The sequence below is a fragment of the Thermothelomyces heterothallicus genome (assembly GCF_042370625.1).
Source record: "Thermothelomyces heterothallicus CBS 202.75 unplaced genomic scaffold P884_scaffold_5, whole genome shotgun sequence".
Taxonomy (NCBI): Eukaryota; Fungi; Ascomycota; class Sordariomycetes; order Sordariales; family Chaetomiaceae; genus Thermothelomyces; species Thermothelomyces heterothallicus.
This window is the reverse complement of record NW_027192566.1, coordinates 485,862-501,571: the sequence shown is the minus strand read 5'-3', so window position 1 is coordinate 501,571 and position 15,710 is coordinate 485,862. Positions and strand designations below refer to the sequence as shown.

Below are 15,710 nucleotides of genomic sequence, written 5' to 3'. Positions count from 1 at the left end.
CCCAGGACCTGTTGCTACGAGCTTCCTGCCACCGTCATAGCCGAGAAAGTAACTCGCCCGGATGGAGACGGCTGGACAGCCAATCAGAGGCGCGCCGATTATGTTCTGCTCGCATTGTGGGGGGAACAGGACATGACATCGCCGCAAGCTCGAATCAGGCTAGCCTGTTTCGATCGCTTCCTTTCGAACGTTGAATTCCCGATCAAAGCCGCAACTGTCCAACGTTCCCATGTCCGCATCAGCTTTGTGCCGCACGCCAATATGGCCACGAATCTACATTTCCGCGACGAAAACGGCGACATTGGAAACTAGGTAAGATATCTCAATCAAAACGTAGTATAAGGTTTAGGCCCTCGCAGGTTGCGCCCTTGTAACAGCTAGGGCTTGTTCCCCAATGAGGACGGACAGGGATATCGGTAGACGGGCCCGCGACACGAATAGCCGAGGCAGTGTTGTTTCTCCTGATGCCCACTGAACTGCTGGCAATCTTTGAATGGTAGGCCGGCCTCCAAAATAGGCACTTCGTCTCTATACGCCTCTTCCAACACTAACGGGTCAGCGGCTGCACCAAGGGTTCGGCGTTAGCGGGGGGTGGTGTTGGTGAATAACATGTCCCTTGTTCAAATGCGAGTATGTGCTCCTCGTGCCTCCTTCGCCTCCCTGGTTGTGCCCACAAGACTGCGTGACAGGAGAACACATTGAGACAAGCACCCTCGGAGACCGATAGCCCGACGAAAATCGAGGCTCGTGTCGGTCGGTTCAGTCAAAGTTGGACCAAGGGCATTGTTATGGAGAAATTCACAACGATTTATTTCCTTCCCTTTCCTTCCTAGCAGCGATACCTATATTATCACGTTTCATCCCGCCCGCATATGTCTGCCGGGGCGGTATTTTTGTGTGACAATTCCAACTCAAACTCTTCGAAAAAGAAAGGGGCCAATAAATGGAGGTAAACCCGGGACGATCGTTGCCCTCAACTTATTCAACATTTGCCCAAGTTGCTGCTGCCATGGTGTGTTCGATGATTGACGAGGATGCGTGTGGGATGTACGGAGTACAGATTACAGTACAATGCGTCGACACCGCGGGGCTATGCAAATTTGAGCTAAACCAGCAGGGCTGCGCGGTGACGCAACAGGTTGACGATCTCGGCGTACTATGTATTTCACGAACTGGGAACTGGACAAACCGCAAAGCGTCAAAGCGGCCTCTATGTTGACTTGAAGCTTCAAAACATCGACATCCCTCCTTCGTTGAGCAACACGAAAGTGGTGGCATCATTGTGGACTATTGAGACAAGTACGGATAGCGCGAGCCAGAAAGCGACCTCAAAGCGTCAAGGTCAAGCATCGGACACAAGGAACTTGTAAATTTCTGCTGGCCTGGAGACCTCGCGAAGTGGGACCGTCGGTGTGTTGGGGGCCCGTCTTGGCGCCCTCCCCGCTCGGTCGAAGATGGAGATCCGAGGGCGATAACACCGTACCTCCGGCCTAGTCCGGCCGCAGAAGCGCGGCCTTCCGACGGTGATGAATATCACTATTCGGGCAGGACGGCGAGGGACCTGTCAGTGACTCCGAGCCGAATGTGATCAGTATCGAAGCTAGCATGAGATTGGGACCAGAAATTTGCGTCTGAAAGTAGTTAATCCGTACATACAAATACGAAGTACCAATAAAGGCTTCAGATGCGCACCCCGCAAAATCTTCGGCAAATTCGCCGCAAGAATGACTGCTGCTGGGTGCTGTCAAAATTTCTACCCCACATATTCAACCTTGCCTGGACTGCCACACAGTCGTAGGCTGTAGAGCTGCTGTCGAATCTTCACACAGCAAATACAGAATACGAGAGAAAGGAGCTTCCTGTTGCTGTCATGGGAATCTTTGCGAAGCGCACCAAAACAAAAACGCGACGGCGAGTTCGGTAAGCTCTAAGGCACAGGCCATTTCAGACTACATTCGTAACTGACAGCCCCCAGCGATCTCGACCAGATTAAGGCCGACCTCACGTCACCCAGGCACCTACAACTGTACAAGGAGACCAAGGCCGCTGAGGACCTGCCGGGCTTTGGCCGCCATTACTGCATTGAATGCGCAAAGTGGTTCGAGACCGAGACGAGCCTGGTCGCTCACAGGAAAGGCAAACCTCACAAGAGGAGGTGAGTCGCTTGTCTCCCGCCAACCAGCGCGATCTCACTAACCGGTGTTCTAGGCTCAAGCAGCTGAAAGAAGGGCCTTATACTCATGAGGAGGCGGCAGCTGCGATAGGGTTCAGGACGGACAACGGGCCTCAAAAGACAAGGTCTCAAGATGTTGAGATGTCATGAGCATTACGTTGTCAAAAGTTCAGACAGTTCTGTGGTCAAGAAATTTCCGCGAACATATCTTTCAGCATTGCAAAGGCGTTTAGGCGAGGGTCATAAACCACACACGAGTGGCGTCAAGGTTGGGAGGACGGGAAGTTGTTTGCGTGTCGCTATTTGTCTCGGCGGTTCTTCGAGTTGGGTAGATCAGGGCTTCGACTTCTAGACACAAAAATGCTATTGCGATAGAAGTTCCTTCTGGTGAAGGTGGCTTGGTCGGCGGTCATCGACCGACAGACACGAGGGATTCGCGCAGGCCGCTTCGCGGCCTCTACCCTCTGGCCCTGCATATTTTTCCCCACACTGCAGCCAGCCCACTTTTCCATTTCCACACAACCAACCAACCAACCAACCCAATCAATCGATCGATCGATCGATCAATCAATTCCAACCACCACAACCACCACAAATCGCTTGCGCGCGCGCATTTGAGCCTACACAACAGAAAAAAATCGCTAGCCACGTTACTATAAGTATTCTACAGCTGTGGTAATTTTTTTGCAGTCTTTTTAACACAGTTTTGCATGGTATAGCTATACCGCCCGCGCTCTCTGATTCCAAGGAGCTGTTCGACTCGATCGAACAGGACCCAGCCCGGCCAAGCAGCCCCCACACCCCCCACCCTCCCCGCAGCCCTGGTAGCAACAGCTATAGTAACAATAATAATAACAATAACAATAATAATAATAATAATAGCTAGAAGCCTGCTACTAAAGCTATAATAATTGATAGGCTTCTTATAGATATATAAGGCAAAATAGTATAGGTTATTAGGAAAGATAAAGTGGTAGCCCTATATAATGATATAGCTAGAAAGACTAAGTATATCAAGAATATACTTACCTTGTCTATAAGTTATAAACTTATAGCCCTATAGAGCCTAACTAATAACTATAATAGATCATTTACCATGTCTTAGTCCGTAATAATAGTAAAGGAGGCGACCGCGAAATTAATACCAAGCGCCCTACCAACCTTGAGGCGCTACTTATACATATTACAGGCAAGCCTATAAAATCCCCTTGCACCTATTGTAGCAAGGGTGTAGGCCCGTTTTTAGAGTATATTATGTCAAACGATAACATTAGTATAGGCGCCTATTCTGGCTACTACTATAACTCCGAAACCAAGCGCTATACCTTTTACTAGGGCGATAAAAGTAAGTTAACTTATAGGTATAGTTAAAAAAATATTAACAGGTTAATCTAGAGCAGGAGACTCTATAAAAAACCCTGTAAAAGCGTGTAGTAGAGGAAGAGCTTATATAAACTAGTTCGCGTATAAAGAGAAAGAAGTAGCAAAGTAAGCAAGGACCAAAAAAAACCGGCACTAGTAAGCAACAGGGCCGTAAAAATACGGTCTCTCCCTCTCTTGGCGAACGGGAGGAATCTAAAGAATCTGAAGGCTCTATCTTATCGGTCGACGTATCTTTGCGCCCTCCTATAACTACAGCTATATACACGCCTATCCCTAGCTCTTGCTATAGGCGTGATTTCAACCCGCTTTACGGCCGTAAAGAGTCTAACCCTCTGCCTTTTGCCCGCCCTCCCCTTCTACCTGCTATAGGTTTTCCGGCTATATAGGCCTTAAGCTATATTGATTATATCTGCATGCTATTTCTAGGCCTGTTATCTAATGAAGAGTATAACCTTAGAATAGCATTGGTAGATATTAGTAACCTATTGTAGAGGTCTGCTAATGATAGGGAGGAATAGAGGTATAAAAGGGCCTGTGAAATAGGCTATGAGATAGGCTATAAGATAGGCTATAAGATAGGCTGTAAGATAGGCTATAATTATTATTAGCTATATTTGATATAATTACTTTGTTATATTATATACTTTAATACCTATAAAATGAAACTTCTTTTGCTCTCTCTACCTAATTAAGACTTTAGGATATATAATATTTATAAGTTTTTTATACCTTTCTTTATAGCCTAGTAAATAAATAGAGATATTATAGATATTTATAGCCCGAGATATTATAATATAAAATTGGCTATAAGAAAATATAGGTTCGCGAGTATTAAGCTTAATAATAGAAAAAGACTACCCTTATAACTTATTTATTGTTATAGTAAAATAGAGCTATACCGGAAATTACTTCCGGATAATAGTATAAGGAAATTCTTCCGTAGAAGTGCTTAGCTTGATCTTTAGTATTATCTATAGCTATAAGGCAAAGGAGCCTATAAGGATACGGCCTTTAATGACTAGCCGAGAGAGGTATATAATAACTAAGCAAGTCCTATTATAAAGACCTTGTTATAGGTCAAGGTTATAAAGCAGAATAATAGGAGCGTTAACCTTAAGCTCTAAAACCCTAGGTAGAATAGAAGGAAAGTCCTATAAAAGTAGGAATTTAGGGGTAAAGGTAGGTATATTACTATCTCTATCAATAGGAGGGTTTTCTAACTCGTTAACCGAAAGGTAGGTTATAACAGGCCCTAGAAACTCCTTAATGACCGTAGCATTAATGTCTTTAATAGTTATATTACAAGGGCAAAGTATTACTCGGCCTATAAATATTGTCGAATCGCTAATTATAAGTATAAGGACATTTTAAGGATAGACCTATTAGATAAGACTCTCTACTAAATAGTAGAGTTAAAAGGCTAGAAGAGGGTTAATAAGGCTATAGAAGGAAGGATTATAATAAAGGTCCTATAGCTAGTTAACAAATATATAGTTCTCTTCGTTAGTACCCTATACCTATATATTCTTAGTTAGTTTATAGATTCGAAGGCTTCTCTAAAGCAAAGAGTACTATAAGTAAGCCTAAATTATCTGCAAGCGATCTCCTTTACGGATAATAGGTAGGATCTAAGCAAAGTTACTACCTAAGATAACTAGTAGTCCTCTAAAGATAGATTCGTAGCCCTAGATATCTTATAAGGTTCGGTTTATAGCCTCGAAACAGAAGCGGTATTACATTGGAACCTTGTCCTAAATAATCAACTTTGCTTTCTATAAAAGAGCTATTAACTATATATTCTTACGAACTATATAGGAGCTATAGTTAAAGAGCTCGATCGGGATTTTAAACCGGCTATAAGAAGTACGGCTACTATTAAGAAGGAGGGCCGTAATACTAGAAGACGCTATATAGATGATAACTTTACCTTATAAGCGGTAGAATGAAGAGAGATAGCGATAGAGAAAGGTCTTTCTAGTTCTACTAGGGCCTTAGATAAAGAAATAGGCAATCTATGGCTCTCTCTCTATTACGGTCGTAACCTCTTGGAAAATCGTAGACTAACTAGGATTAAGTTTTAAATGGATATCCTTAAATATAGACCTCTGTTCTTTGGCGTTATAAGCTAACTTGGCCTATAAAAGCAGGTTCTGTTAGATATCCTACTATTGGTACTGGAATTCCGGAAGATTAAAGTCCTATAGAGATTTTCCGTACTCTGCTAGGTCTAAGCTTAAGAGGTATAGACTATAGTTATAATGAGGGTATTAAAGATCTTATAGAATACCAAGTATATAGTTTATACGCTAAGGAAGGTTATTGTAAAAGGACTCCTAGAACTATAGCTATAGCTCTCTTAGATCTGTAATATTGCCTATAGTAAGGTAGATATAGAATAGGTAGCGAAGGGCTTGCCTAGTTTGCTAAAGAGAGGCTTCTATAAAGTAGTTAATCTAGCTCTTATCTAAGTCTAGAAGACCTATAGTAATATAGGTAAGCCGGAAAGTAGAATGTACTATACCATTAATAGTTTATAAGTCCTAATATGACTAAGCTCCTGGAATACTATAGAGTAGTAAGCGGAGAAAGTACTACTTACCTATAGTAGGGGGTATATAGTGTATATAGCTAATAGCTATACCCCTCTGTCGAGGTTTCTAGACCTATAGACTTTGATCCTAGGTATAATAGGCTAGAAAGTCAATATAAAGAACATTATAGCTATCTTCGTAAGTAGCATTATATATAAAGAAAGCCTTAAGCTCTATTATTCTCTGCTCTATCTACTCTATAAGCTCTTATTAGGTTATATTTATAGGAAAGAAGACGGTTTGTTAATCCTTAAGATAGACTAGAAGATAGTATATAGGTAGGTATTCTTTGTAAGTATAAAACTTAAATAGATAAACGATAGCCTCTATAGGGCTAATATAGCGATATTACAAATAAATATTAACCTCGTTTTATTATTGTAAAGTAGATAGCTAGACTATAGACTAATTAGTCCCCTTGTAAATATACTTATAAATATACTTGATAGACTTTATAGATATATAAATCTCGATATTGATATAAGTAGTATATTTACGAGAGAGATAAGGGTTATAAGGAACTACCTAGCTATTGTCTAATATGATATCTTACCTATTGACCTAGTAAACTGTTATCTAACTATTATTATAGTGCCTATAAATAGGGTAGCTATTGTCCTAGATATATATCTTATCTGTAAAAGCTTTTAGAAACTGCTTTAAATAGCTTATAACTCTAGTCTATAGGTCTCAAACCATATAAGGCGTATTTAGGTTAAGGTTACTATATAGGCTATAAGTTATATTAGTTATAATCACCTCTCGTAACCTCCTATCTAGGTCTTCTACCTCTGTTAGAAGCTTAGCTCAAATTATACGGTCAATGTTTATAGGTATAAGATATACCTATATAGACTCTCGAGTAAGAAAGAGTAGTAAATGATAATATAGAAGGCCTCGTTTCTAATATTCTATAGTCTATATATTACCTATAAACTACCTAAAAAGATTATCATTACGAAGCTCCTATAAAATAGCTCGATACTTAAGCTCAAATATATAGCTAATAATGTCTAGTCAGTCTAAGGTAATCTACCCTAGAAGAAGCTCGCGTTAAATTTCTAGCTAATTAGGGTTAGCTATAATAGTAATGAAGAAAGTAAGGTGCCTAAGCTTACAGATAATTGTTATCAAGTCCTGGTAACATTAGGCAATAAATCGTAGACCTCTAATATAACTTATAGGTAAGATTACCCGCTAGCTAAGCTTATAGATATTACTATCTCTATAGTAGAGCTAGTCTTATACTCCTTGATATAGGTCTATATAAAGCTCCTTCTAATTATATTAGATCTAATCAAGCTTTTGCTAGTCACTTATAGCCTAGATATCTATTAAGAACTATTAAAATAGGCGCTTGAAAAGAAAGGGGGTTTAACTATATCTATAATGGGTATATAAAATGTACTAGTACCACTAACCCCACTCTATATTAAGCTAAGTCCGGTTTAGACCTCGATAGTCATAGAGCTGTAAACTTCTTCGAAAGCTAGGGTCCCTATAAGGAAATATAAGAGGGTAAGCAAAAGGGAGGTATATAGGGGAATGAGGATAAATATACTTCTAAGCCTATATAGAGCTATTAGTAGCTCTATAGGCTAGAACTATATCGCGAAAGCTAGCCTCGGCCTGCTCTTTAGGAATTAGAACTATAACCTTGTTAGTAACTAGCAGGTTCTCCTAGCGGAGATTAGTACTATGACCGTAGTTAACGACTAGCCGTATTTACGGGTTAATAGAGAGTTATATTATATTATTTGACAGATTAAAGCGTTCCTAGGCTATAAGGTATATCTAAATAAATAGATTATACTAGTAAAGGAAGGAATTAAACTATATAAGAAAGTCTATATTAAGGTTAGAAAAGCTAAATACTCTTTATATAGATATAGCTTATAGGTTATAAAAGTATAGCTATATAAATTAAGGGGTAGTACCTATTAGGGCCTCTAAAGGACTATAGAGATAGTAAAGTATACTATAAATCTAGAAGTCAATAGGGCTACTCTGTATAAGGTTATAAGTAGTTAGGGTTATAGAGATCGAGGTAAATATAAAAGCATTATTATAGCGGTATAGCTAGTCACGAAACTAGGCAGCTCGGGGGTTAGAGGTATACAAAAGGTCTATAAGAAAAGCTAGAAGGTCGCGAAAAAGGGGGAAAGAAATATCGCCTTATAGGTAGTAGGAGCCAAAGACAGGGTTCGTAATAGTAGAGGACTATAATAGTTAATAAAGAGCCTATAAAAAGGGAGGTAAATAACGTATAGAGAGACGCTTATCTAGCCAATAGAATACTCTATATTCTATATACTTAATATTTTATAGGCCAAGATCATATAATATAATAGACTTAGAGCCATTAATAGGTAACTAATTAATAGGTTTACTAGCTATAAGGAGTCGAGTTATAGCCTAAACCTTATAGTTATAGGCACAATTAGAGCAGTATTAACCGCTACATTCAATATAGGTAGTATAAACTATACCATTTAAACGTATATAAAACGTAGAACAGGGCTTATAACGGTAATAGCAAGAGCAAAAGGGGTCTTACGAACTACCTAGATGGCAAACTACACAAGGGCAAGGCATTTTACGGACGTAAAAGAGTTTTATAGAGGAGAGAAAATAGAGGCTGTAAAAAATTAATAATATAGGTAGAACATACTAAAAATTTGGATAGAGAAAATAGGGGCTATAAAAATTAGCATACTAAAAATTTAGGCTGTAAAAATTAGTACGCTAAAAATTTGGACTAATAAAAATTCTTAACAGTTTTCGTATGTTAGAAAGTTATCTGTTAATAGCCTTCTTGGCTGTAAAACGTTAACAATTAGTTAGTATAGACCCTTGCTTTCCCGTAAAAAATATCATCCTACTAATAGTAAACTTTTTTTCCGTTCTGTAGTCTATATATAATAGATTCCCGTGTTTGGGCATCTGTTATGTTCGTATTCGATGGATGAACGAGTGCCTGGCATGCAGCCCTGTCCTTGTTATCGATAACTAACACGGCGGGCCACAGTCCCCAATCATGCCCCACTTGACTCCCGCCACACCTGTGGTCCAAACAGGAAATTGTTAGTGTGGCGTCAGGTTCAACTCTCGCAGTCATCGCCGTCGGCACGCGATGAATCCTCCATGGTTCGTACCGCTTGGTTGTCGCGTCTCTCGAGCTTGACACGTCAAGCCATGGGTTCAACAGCGTATGCGGCTTACAAGAATGGCGTCGCGAATACCGGCAGCGAGCACACAGTGACGGCCATGGGACGATGGTCTGTACTCGACAAGCAGCTGCCTCCCGCCGACAAAATCAAGGCAATCCACGTCTACGACTTTGACAATACGCGTATGGCTCCATTTCTCTTTTTTGGCTTCCTCTGATGTTGTTTAATCCAGGCTTTGCTAATATGTCTCTCTGCAGTCTTCAAGACGCCTTTGCCAAACCCCAAGCTGTGGAATGGACAGACGATTGGAACACTGTCGAATCCCGATGCCTTCGTCAACGGCGGGTGGTGGCACGATTCACGCATTCTTGCCGCAACCGGCGAGGGTATTGACAAGGAAGAGCCGCGTGCGTGGAATGGTTGGTGGAATGAGAAGATCGTCGAGCTCATTCACCTCAGTAACAAACAGAAGGACGCGCTCTGCGTCCTTCTCACGGGCCGTTCAGAATCTGGCTTCAGCGATCTGATCAAGCGCATGGTTGCTAGTAAGGGTCTTGAGTTTGACCTGATCTCCTTGAAGCCCGCCGTCGGCCCAAACAACGAGCGCTTCGCCAACACCATGATTTTCAAGCAGACGTTCTTGGAGGCTCTAATGGAGACATACCGGCATGCTGAAGAGATCCGGATATATGAAGACAGGATAAAGCACGTTAAGGGCTTTCGTGATTTTCTCGACGAGTACAATCTCAAGAAGCTAAACGGGGTAGGTGGCCCGGCCGCGCGAGGAACCATTAATGGCGAGGTCATTCAGGTAGCCGATGTGGCCACCTACCTCGACCCCATCGTTGAAGTGGCTGAAGTACAGCAGATCATTTCAGAGCATAATGCCGCCGTGTCTAAACGACGGCGTGGCAACAAGGGCGAGCGTCTGGCCATCAAGAAGACCGTCTTTTACACAGGTTACATGATCAACAACGCCGACACCCAGCGGCTGCTCACGTTTGCACAAACGCCTCAGGATTTGCCCGAGGGTGAACTCAAGTTTCACGCGAACAACATCATGATATGTCCCCGACCCTGCCCACCAGCTATCCTCGAGAAAGTTGGCGGCATAGGGAGCAAGATGACCTGGGAAGTAACCGGTACCGCCAACCACGAAAACACCATCTGGGCGGTATGCGTCAAGCCTGTCCCAGAAACAGCCAGTTTTCACACGGGGGACCCGGTTCCGCTAGTGGTGCTTGCCTTACGCAAAGGTGCCCGCCACGCTGAGGCCGGAAAGATACAGAACTGGCAGCCCGTACCGCCGGATAAGGCGTTCCGCTTCGAAACTACTGTCGGTGAAAAAATCTTGTTACGCATCGAGCCCGAGGGTTCCCAAAATTTCGTCGATGGCCCGTTCCACCACGGCAAAGCGCTCAGCAGCAAGCGAAAGCACACGGCCGCCCAAGACGACTTCCGCTCGCGGCCCTCGGGCGGCGCCCAGCAACAGCACCGGCAATTCCACCATCAGGCCAACTATACCGGTGGTGGCGGCGGCGGTGGCCGTGGCGGGAGCGCCGGCAGAGGTAACTTTCGCGGTGGCGGCAATATGAATCGCGCATTCAGAAACCAGCGCAGCGGCGCGGCTAAGGGCGGCCGTGGCGGCCGCGGTGGGCATGGCGGAGGGCATCACTACAAGTCGTTGGACGATGTCGGCGGGCGGGATACCCAATCTGTGGGCTTCGCGCAGATGTACGAGGACGACCCGCAGCGCTTCCCGCCGGATCAAAATATCCCCAAGGGCCCGTCAAATCCAGCAAATCCAGGGTTCTACAATGGTCTACAGCATCAGGTTCAACAACAACAACGGCCAGGGAATGGGTATTCTGGGCCCGGTGCTGGTGGTAATACCGAGCTGAATAACTTCTACTGATATCCCGGCGTAGGAATTAGGGCTGATTGTTCGGCTGGCTGGTATTCACACGGGCTAACGATCCCATGTAGTTTAAGCATATGTCTCTTTACTTTTTGTCATTTCAAACTGTCTCTATGGCTGAGAGGATGCCGGGAGTTACGGGGAAGAGCACGTTACTAGCATGTACCGTGGTGTTCCTTTGTTCTCATAAGTACGAGTTACCTTTTGGGTGCTCTCGGGGAGTATTAGCATGGAGTTAGGGGTAAGGAGCTCAAAAGCAGGCGTTTTATGTCGGTTTCGGGGAAGGGAATGAATGTATTGGGTTTCCACCAATGATCTTGTTATGTGGAATCTTCCTAGTGACGGGAATCCGATACAGCCCATGGTTGTTGTATTTCCATGGAAGATCATACTGACAGGTGCCTTGGGAACGATCCTCGCCCAGCCCTTATCATTATGCTAGACTTGACCGGTCTTGCCTAGGAAATTAAGTATCTTAAAAAGAGCCGGTTCTCTTCAAACGCGGACGAGGTAGTTAATACGTTCCAAAACTGGCAGGTCCGAGAGCACAACCGGATGTGTGTGTACATTATAACCATTGGTAACAACTGTGACGGAAATAGCTCTAATAACCTCGTGACTCAGCACGGCTTTTATCAATGAAATTGTGACTTAACGGTATTTTAGGGCCAGACATATTCCACCTTCCTAAGCCATCTAAATGAACCTTATTATCCCTACCACTCCTGCATCCCTTGCCTGCCGGAATTAGCATTAAGTTGTACGTGTATATATCAACCGATGAGCATGCCATCAACATGGCTGTGGCCATTATCCGCAAAAGAGCATAAAAGGGCTGTCCTAGTGAAGGTGGTGTGTGTCAGCACCCAAAGGCCAGTAAGGGCATGCTTCTCTGTTGGCAGTTGTCGGCTTTGTTCAAGAACAACGTGGCCCATTCGGCTGGAAGTGTGGTACCAGGGCGTTTCCAAACAGCAGGCTTCACTTCGTGATAATAACGGAGAATCCGTCCAGCCACGGGCCGCAGCTGCCCGTAACGCCGCATATGTTATAGCCTCTCGGAGGTATTAAGGTATGCCTGAGAACCAGTCAGCAACAGTAAAACCTCAGGAAGAGCGGGGCCGAGAACATACGGATCACCGCCGTGAGGATTCCCAAACAACGGACTCCTCCTGCCCAGGCTGGTCAATACTTGGATAGCATCGATCCAGAACCCAGAGCGAACGAAGAAGCCCGTGATGTACTCGCCCCGGCGTATGTCTGGGAGGCCAGGTCAGAAATCTCCAAACCAGAAGGGAACACGCATGGCGGTTCTTACCCATATCAAATATATCACCGCCCGCTTTGCCTCCTTTTTTACCAAACACTTGCCTCGAATCGTCATCATAGACGAACTCCATCCCGTCTACCGCCAAGCCATGATATACTATCACCTTGGACAGTACTCGATCGTGCTTGAGCGCGCTTGTGAATACAACTTCGTGGGCTTCCGACCCCTCCATCTGTGACAAGCCCAGCTTCTTCCCCCGGAACGCCATCTTGGGCAAACCGGGCATCGCACTAGGAAGTCTCAGACAAGCTGCCTCCTTGGAGCAGAGCTTGCTGAAGTCGTCTACAACCAAGGACCCGCCGCCGTATGACTTGACCGAGATTCGTAGTACTCCCTTCCGCTTGCCCTCTGGCAGCCTAGCTCGCAAGTCATGCTCACTCAGCGAGACAGACCTCAGCACTGGCCCGCCGTTCTCGGGCTGGTACTCGACCCAGGCGTGGCACACGTCATCACCCTCGCCGTAGATCTCAACGTAGGCAACGCCTGTTGCAGCTGTGACGGTCAGAGTCCCATTTTCCATGGGCCAGCCTTGGACGCTGTCATCCGGGTTAAGCACGGGGTCGTTGGGGAGACGGAAGCAGGGATGGCTGCGGAAATGAAGGCAATCGAGCCGATGCCAGGTACACTCGTCTTCTTGAGAGACAAATCCGCCCCTCGAACGGGTTCTTGTGGAGTAGGCCTCGCGAGTGAGAAAGGTCCGGTTGAGTTTTACGTAGTCTCTTAGCATGACGCCGCTTTCTTCATGGGGCAACCCGAATAGGTGCCCAACCTCGTGCAGGTGGGCGCCAATGCCTATATTAGCTGCTTCCCAGGAGGATCCGGCGTCATTGCAGTCATTGCCGACATAGTTGGTGTCGGTCGGCGTACAATCCGTAAAGGCCGGTACTACCTCTTCGAAGCATGTTGGGTAGCTCTGGAGGCAGTGAGATCCAAAGATACCAAGGTGCAAATTGCCGACCTGTCCGCCGAGGGCAGCATGTCCGACAATTGTCTTCGAGTCTTTATCCCAATGCGCATCTAGCAGCATTACGGACACGTACAAATTTTGTCCCGGGAGTGGTTTGAAGTAATCGCGCACGGCATCTGCCGTAATACCGTAAAGGCCCCCTGCGTCCGTGGCGTTAGGATTTTGCTGTGCCAGATTGATATCACGGAGCTCCGCTAAGGTCTTCTCGGTCCGAATGACATGCACTCGCGCTTCGGATCGGAGGGTACCGGTCTGTCTGTCTCGGAGGTTTGCCGAGCCCGTCGTCCATTCCTCTTCGAACCTGAAGGTACGTCGCCCAAGCTTGTTGCGCGACATCTGCTCAGCCGTAAACGCCTGCCAGAGGTAGGCTGCCATGCGGAACTTGCGAATCGCCGTGTCCAACCCGTTCCCTTCCCTTTCGACCCGTGCCGGTACTGCGTCGAATGTACCGGGGGAGTCTTTTGCCAAAAGTATCGCTAGTTGCAGAGGAGGTGCCCCGGCGGGGGGGATCATGTGAACTGTCAAATGAGAGCTGTGGATAGGGTTGGAAGATCCGCTGTTGGCGAGCTTCGGACTAGAAAAGTCGAACCGCAAGCGGTTGGCCCCGGGCAACAGATATACCAGTGCTTTGAAGCAAGAATTGTGCACTGGCCATGAAATCGGGGGAAAGTGGTCGTCGAGGCGGCTCACGGTAAGCGTGCCATCAAGTGACGGATGAAATGGCTCACCAATGGTGCCGTGGACGAGTAGAACCTTTTGGTAGACCTTCTGCTCGTTAGCAACCGAACATATCCAAAAGTACCAGGCACGAAACCCGCAGTGATAACAGGGCTCCTTACCCACGAACCATCTGCCACATTACTTATCCGAGGAGAATACTGCGAAATGGGCAGGCTTGGACCCCTTCCAGCCGGGACTGGTGATCCTAGACCGATCATGCCCGAAACGCTGAAACGGTTACTGGCATTTGGAAAGGGGTGAGGCTGCGGCCTCGCGACTGCAGTAGGTGGAGCGGATTGTGATTGCGGTTGGTCTTTGAATTGCAGATTTAAGGCCGGGTCCGATTCTGCTCCTATCGAAGGGGGTGTCAATGAGCCATTGGTTGGGATTGTGTGGTTGCTAGCTTCGCTCGATTCGTCTGTGGAGCGTTCGGTTTTGAAGCTCGCCCGTGATCGTCTTCGCAACTCCTTCAAGCTCAGAAACGAGGGAGGCATTGTTGCTTAGAATACCGGCGTGCGGTTTCTTCTCCGAAATGAGAGCGGCAGAGAAAGCCAACGAGACGAGGGATCGCAAAACAGGCTCGGAAAGCCGCCAGAGCCCCCCTGACAACAAAGAATGGCCGTGAACGACAACACCGTGCAATTAAAAGCAATCGGAATAGACTTGCTATTGCAGGTGCGCGAGATTCGTGTCCACCGAATCCCGGGGCTCCAGCCCTTATGTTCCGTCCGAGTTTCGAGTGGTGGTTTGTCGTAATCGCCTACGCTTCCCACTGTTGAGCGGCGAGGGCTCAAGTTTGTCTCCGGGGATGGATGACGTATGTCGTATTATTAGGCCGCCGCTGCTCCTCCTGCGTGTACGGATTACACTAGTTACACGTGCAATTCCCCGTTTACTGGACGGCCGGCGAGCAAACGATAATGATAAAGAACTGGGGCCCGGTAATCAGCGTCCGTGGGCTCGACAGTTTTCGATCATCCCTATTCTTTTTCCGTTCTAGGCGCAATCCCGTCGTTGTGTCTCATATTTCGCCGAAGCGATCAACGCAATTGAGGTGGGACGGCGATGGGGCCGGAAAGCTGGTCCGTTGACCAGTCAGTTGTGGGTTGCGCAGCAGCCCACTAAAGATGGTGTGAATGCAGGATCCACGGTGTGCCTGTGTCTCCGATTGTTCGAGATCGAAACGTGGAACCGTTTTTGTTGGCTGGAGAGCAGGGATTTCCAACGGCTGGAACTGGGAAGAGTCTTCGTCTAATCAAGGAATGCGAAGAGTGCGGCGCGCGCATTCCTGGATGATCAAAATCTCCTCAGCGGCTGGCAGATAAAAAGCATAGAGAGGGCTGGGAAGACGGAACACGGGCATCAGAAATCGTTCATGAAGACCTGGGCTCCGACCAAATGGCCCTGGGTTACCGACAGAATACCTTTGGTCAGCAGCATCCATTTCTCTTCTTCCCGCCG

General features: G+C 45.9%; 4 protein-coding genes across 4 annotated transcripts; 2 read left to right on the top strand and 2 right to left on the bottom strand.

The window, feature by feature from the left end:
* Positions 1 to 1,870: 1,870 nt before the first annotated feature.
* P884DRAFT_238831 (uncharacterized protein) lies at positions 1,871 to 2,580 on the top strand (the record flags this gene model as incomplete). Its single annotated transcript, XM_069440106.1, has 3 exons — positions 1,871 to 1,920; positions 1,976 to 2,155; positions 2,209 to 2,580. 3 exons carry the CDS (start codon positions 1,871 to 1,873, stop codon positions 2,321 to 2,323), a joined length of 345 nt encoding a protein of 114 aa, XP_069299640.1. The 3' UTR covers positions 2,324 to 2,580.
* Positions 2,581 to 9,342: 6,762 nt separating this feature from the next.
* P884DRAFT_194887 (uncharacterized protein) lies at positions 9,343 to 11,232 on the top strand (the record flags this gene model as incomplete). Its single annotated transcript, XM_069437868.1, has 2 exons — positions 9,343 to 9,499; positions 9,575 to 11,232. The coding sequence occupies 2 exons, from the start codon at positions 9,343 to 9,345 to the stop codon at positions 11,230 to 11,232; spliced, it is 1,815 nt and encodes a 604-aa protein (XP_069299639.1).
* A 69-nt stretch (positions 11,233 to 11,301) lies between these two features.
* On the bottom strand, positions 11,302 to 11,783 carry P884DRAFT_106262 (uncharacterized protein). Its single transcript, XM_069437049.1, has one exon. The coding sequence runs from the start codon at positions 11,623 to 11,625 to the stop codon at positions 11,371 to 11,373; it is 255 nt and encodes an 84-aa protein (XP_069299638.1). The 5' UTR covers positions 11,626 to 11,783; the 3' UTR covers positions 11,302 to 11,370.
* A 430-nt stretch (positions 11,784 to 12,213) lies between these two features.
* Positions 12,214 to 14,743, bottom strand: P884DRAFT_275800 (putative peptidase family-domain-containing protein; the record flags this gene model as incomplete). Its single annotated transcript, XM_069442879.1, has 4 exons — positions 12,214 to 12,310; positions 12,366 to 12,492; positions 12,551 to 14,294; positions 14,369 to 14,743. 4 exons carry the CDS (start codon positions 14,741 to 14,743, stop codon positions 12,214 to 12,216), a joined length of 2,343 nt encoding a protein of 780 aa, XP_069299637.1.
* Between the last annotated feature and the right edge of the window lie 967 nt (positions 14,744 to 15,710).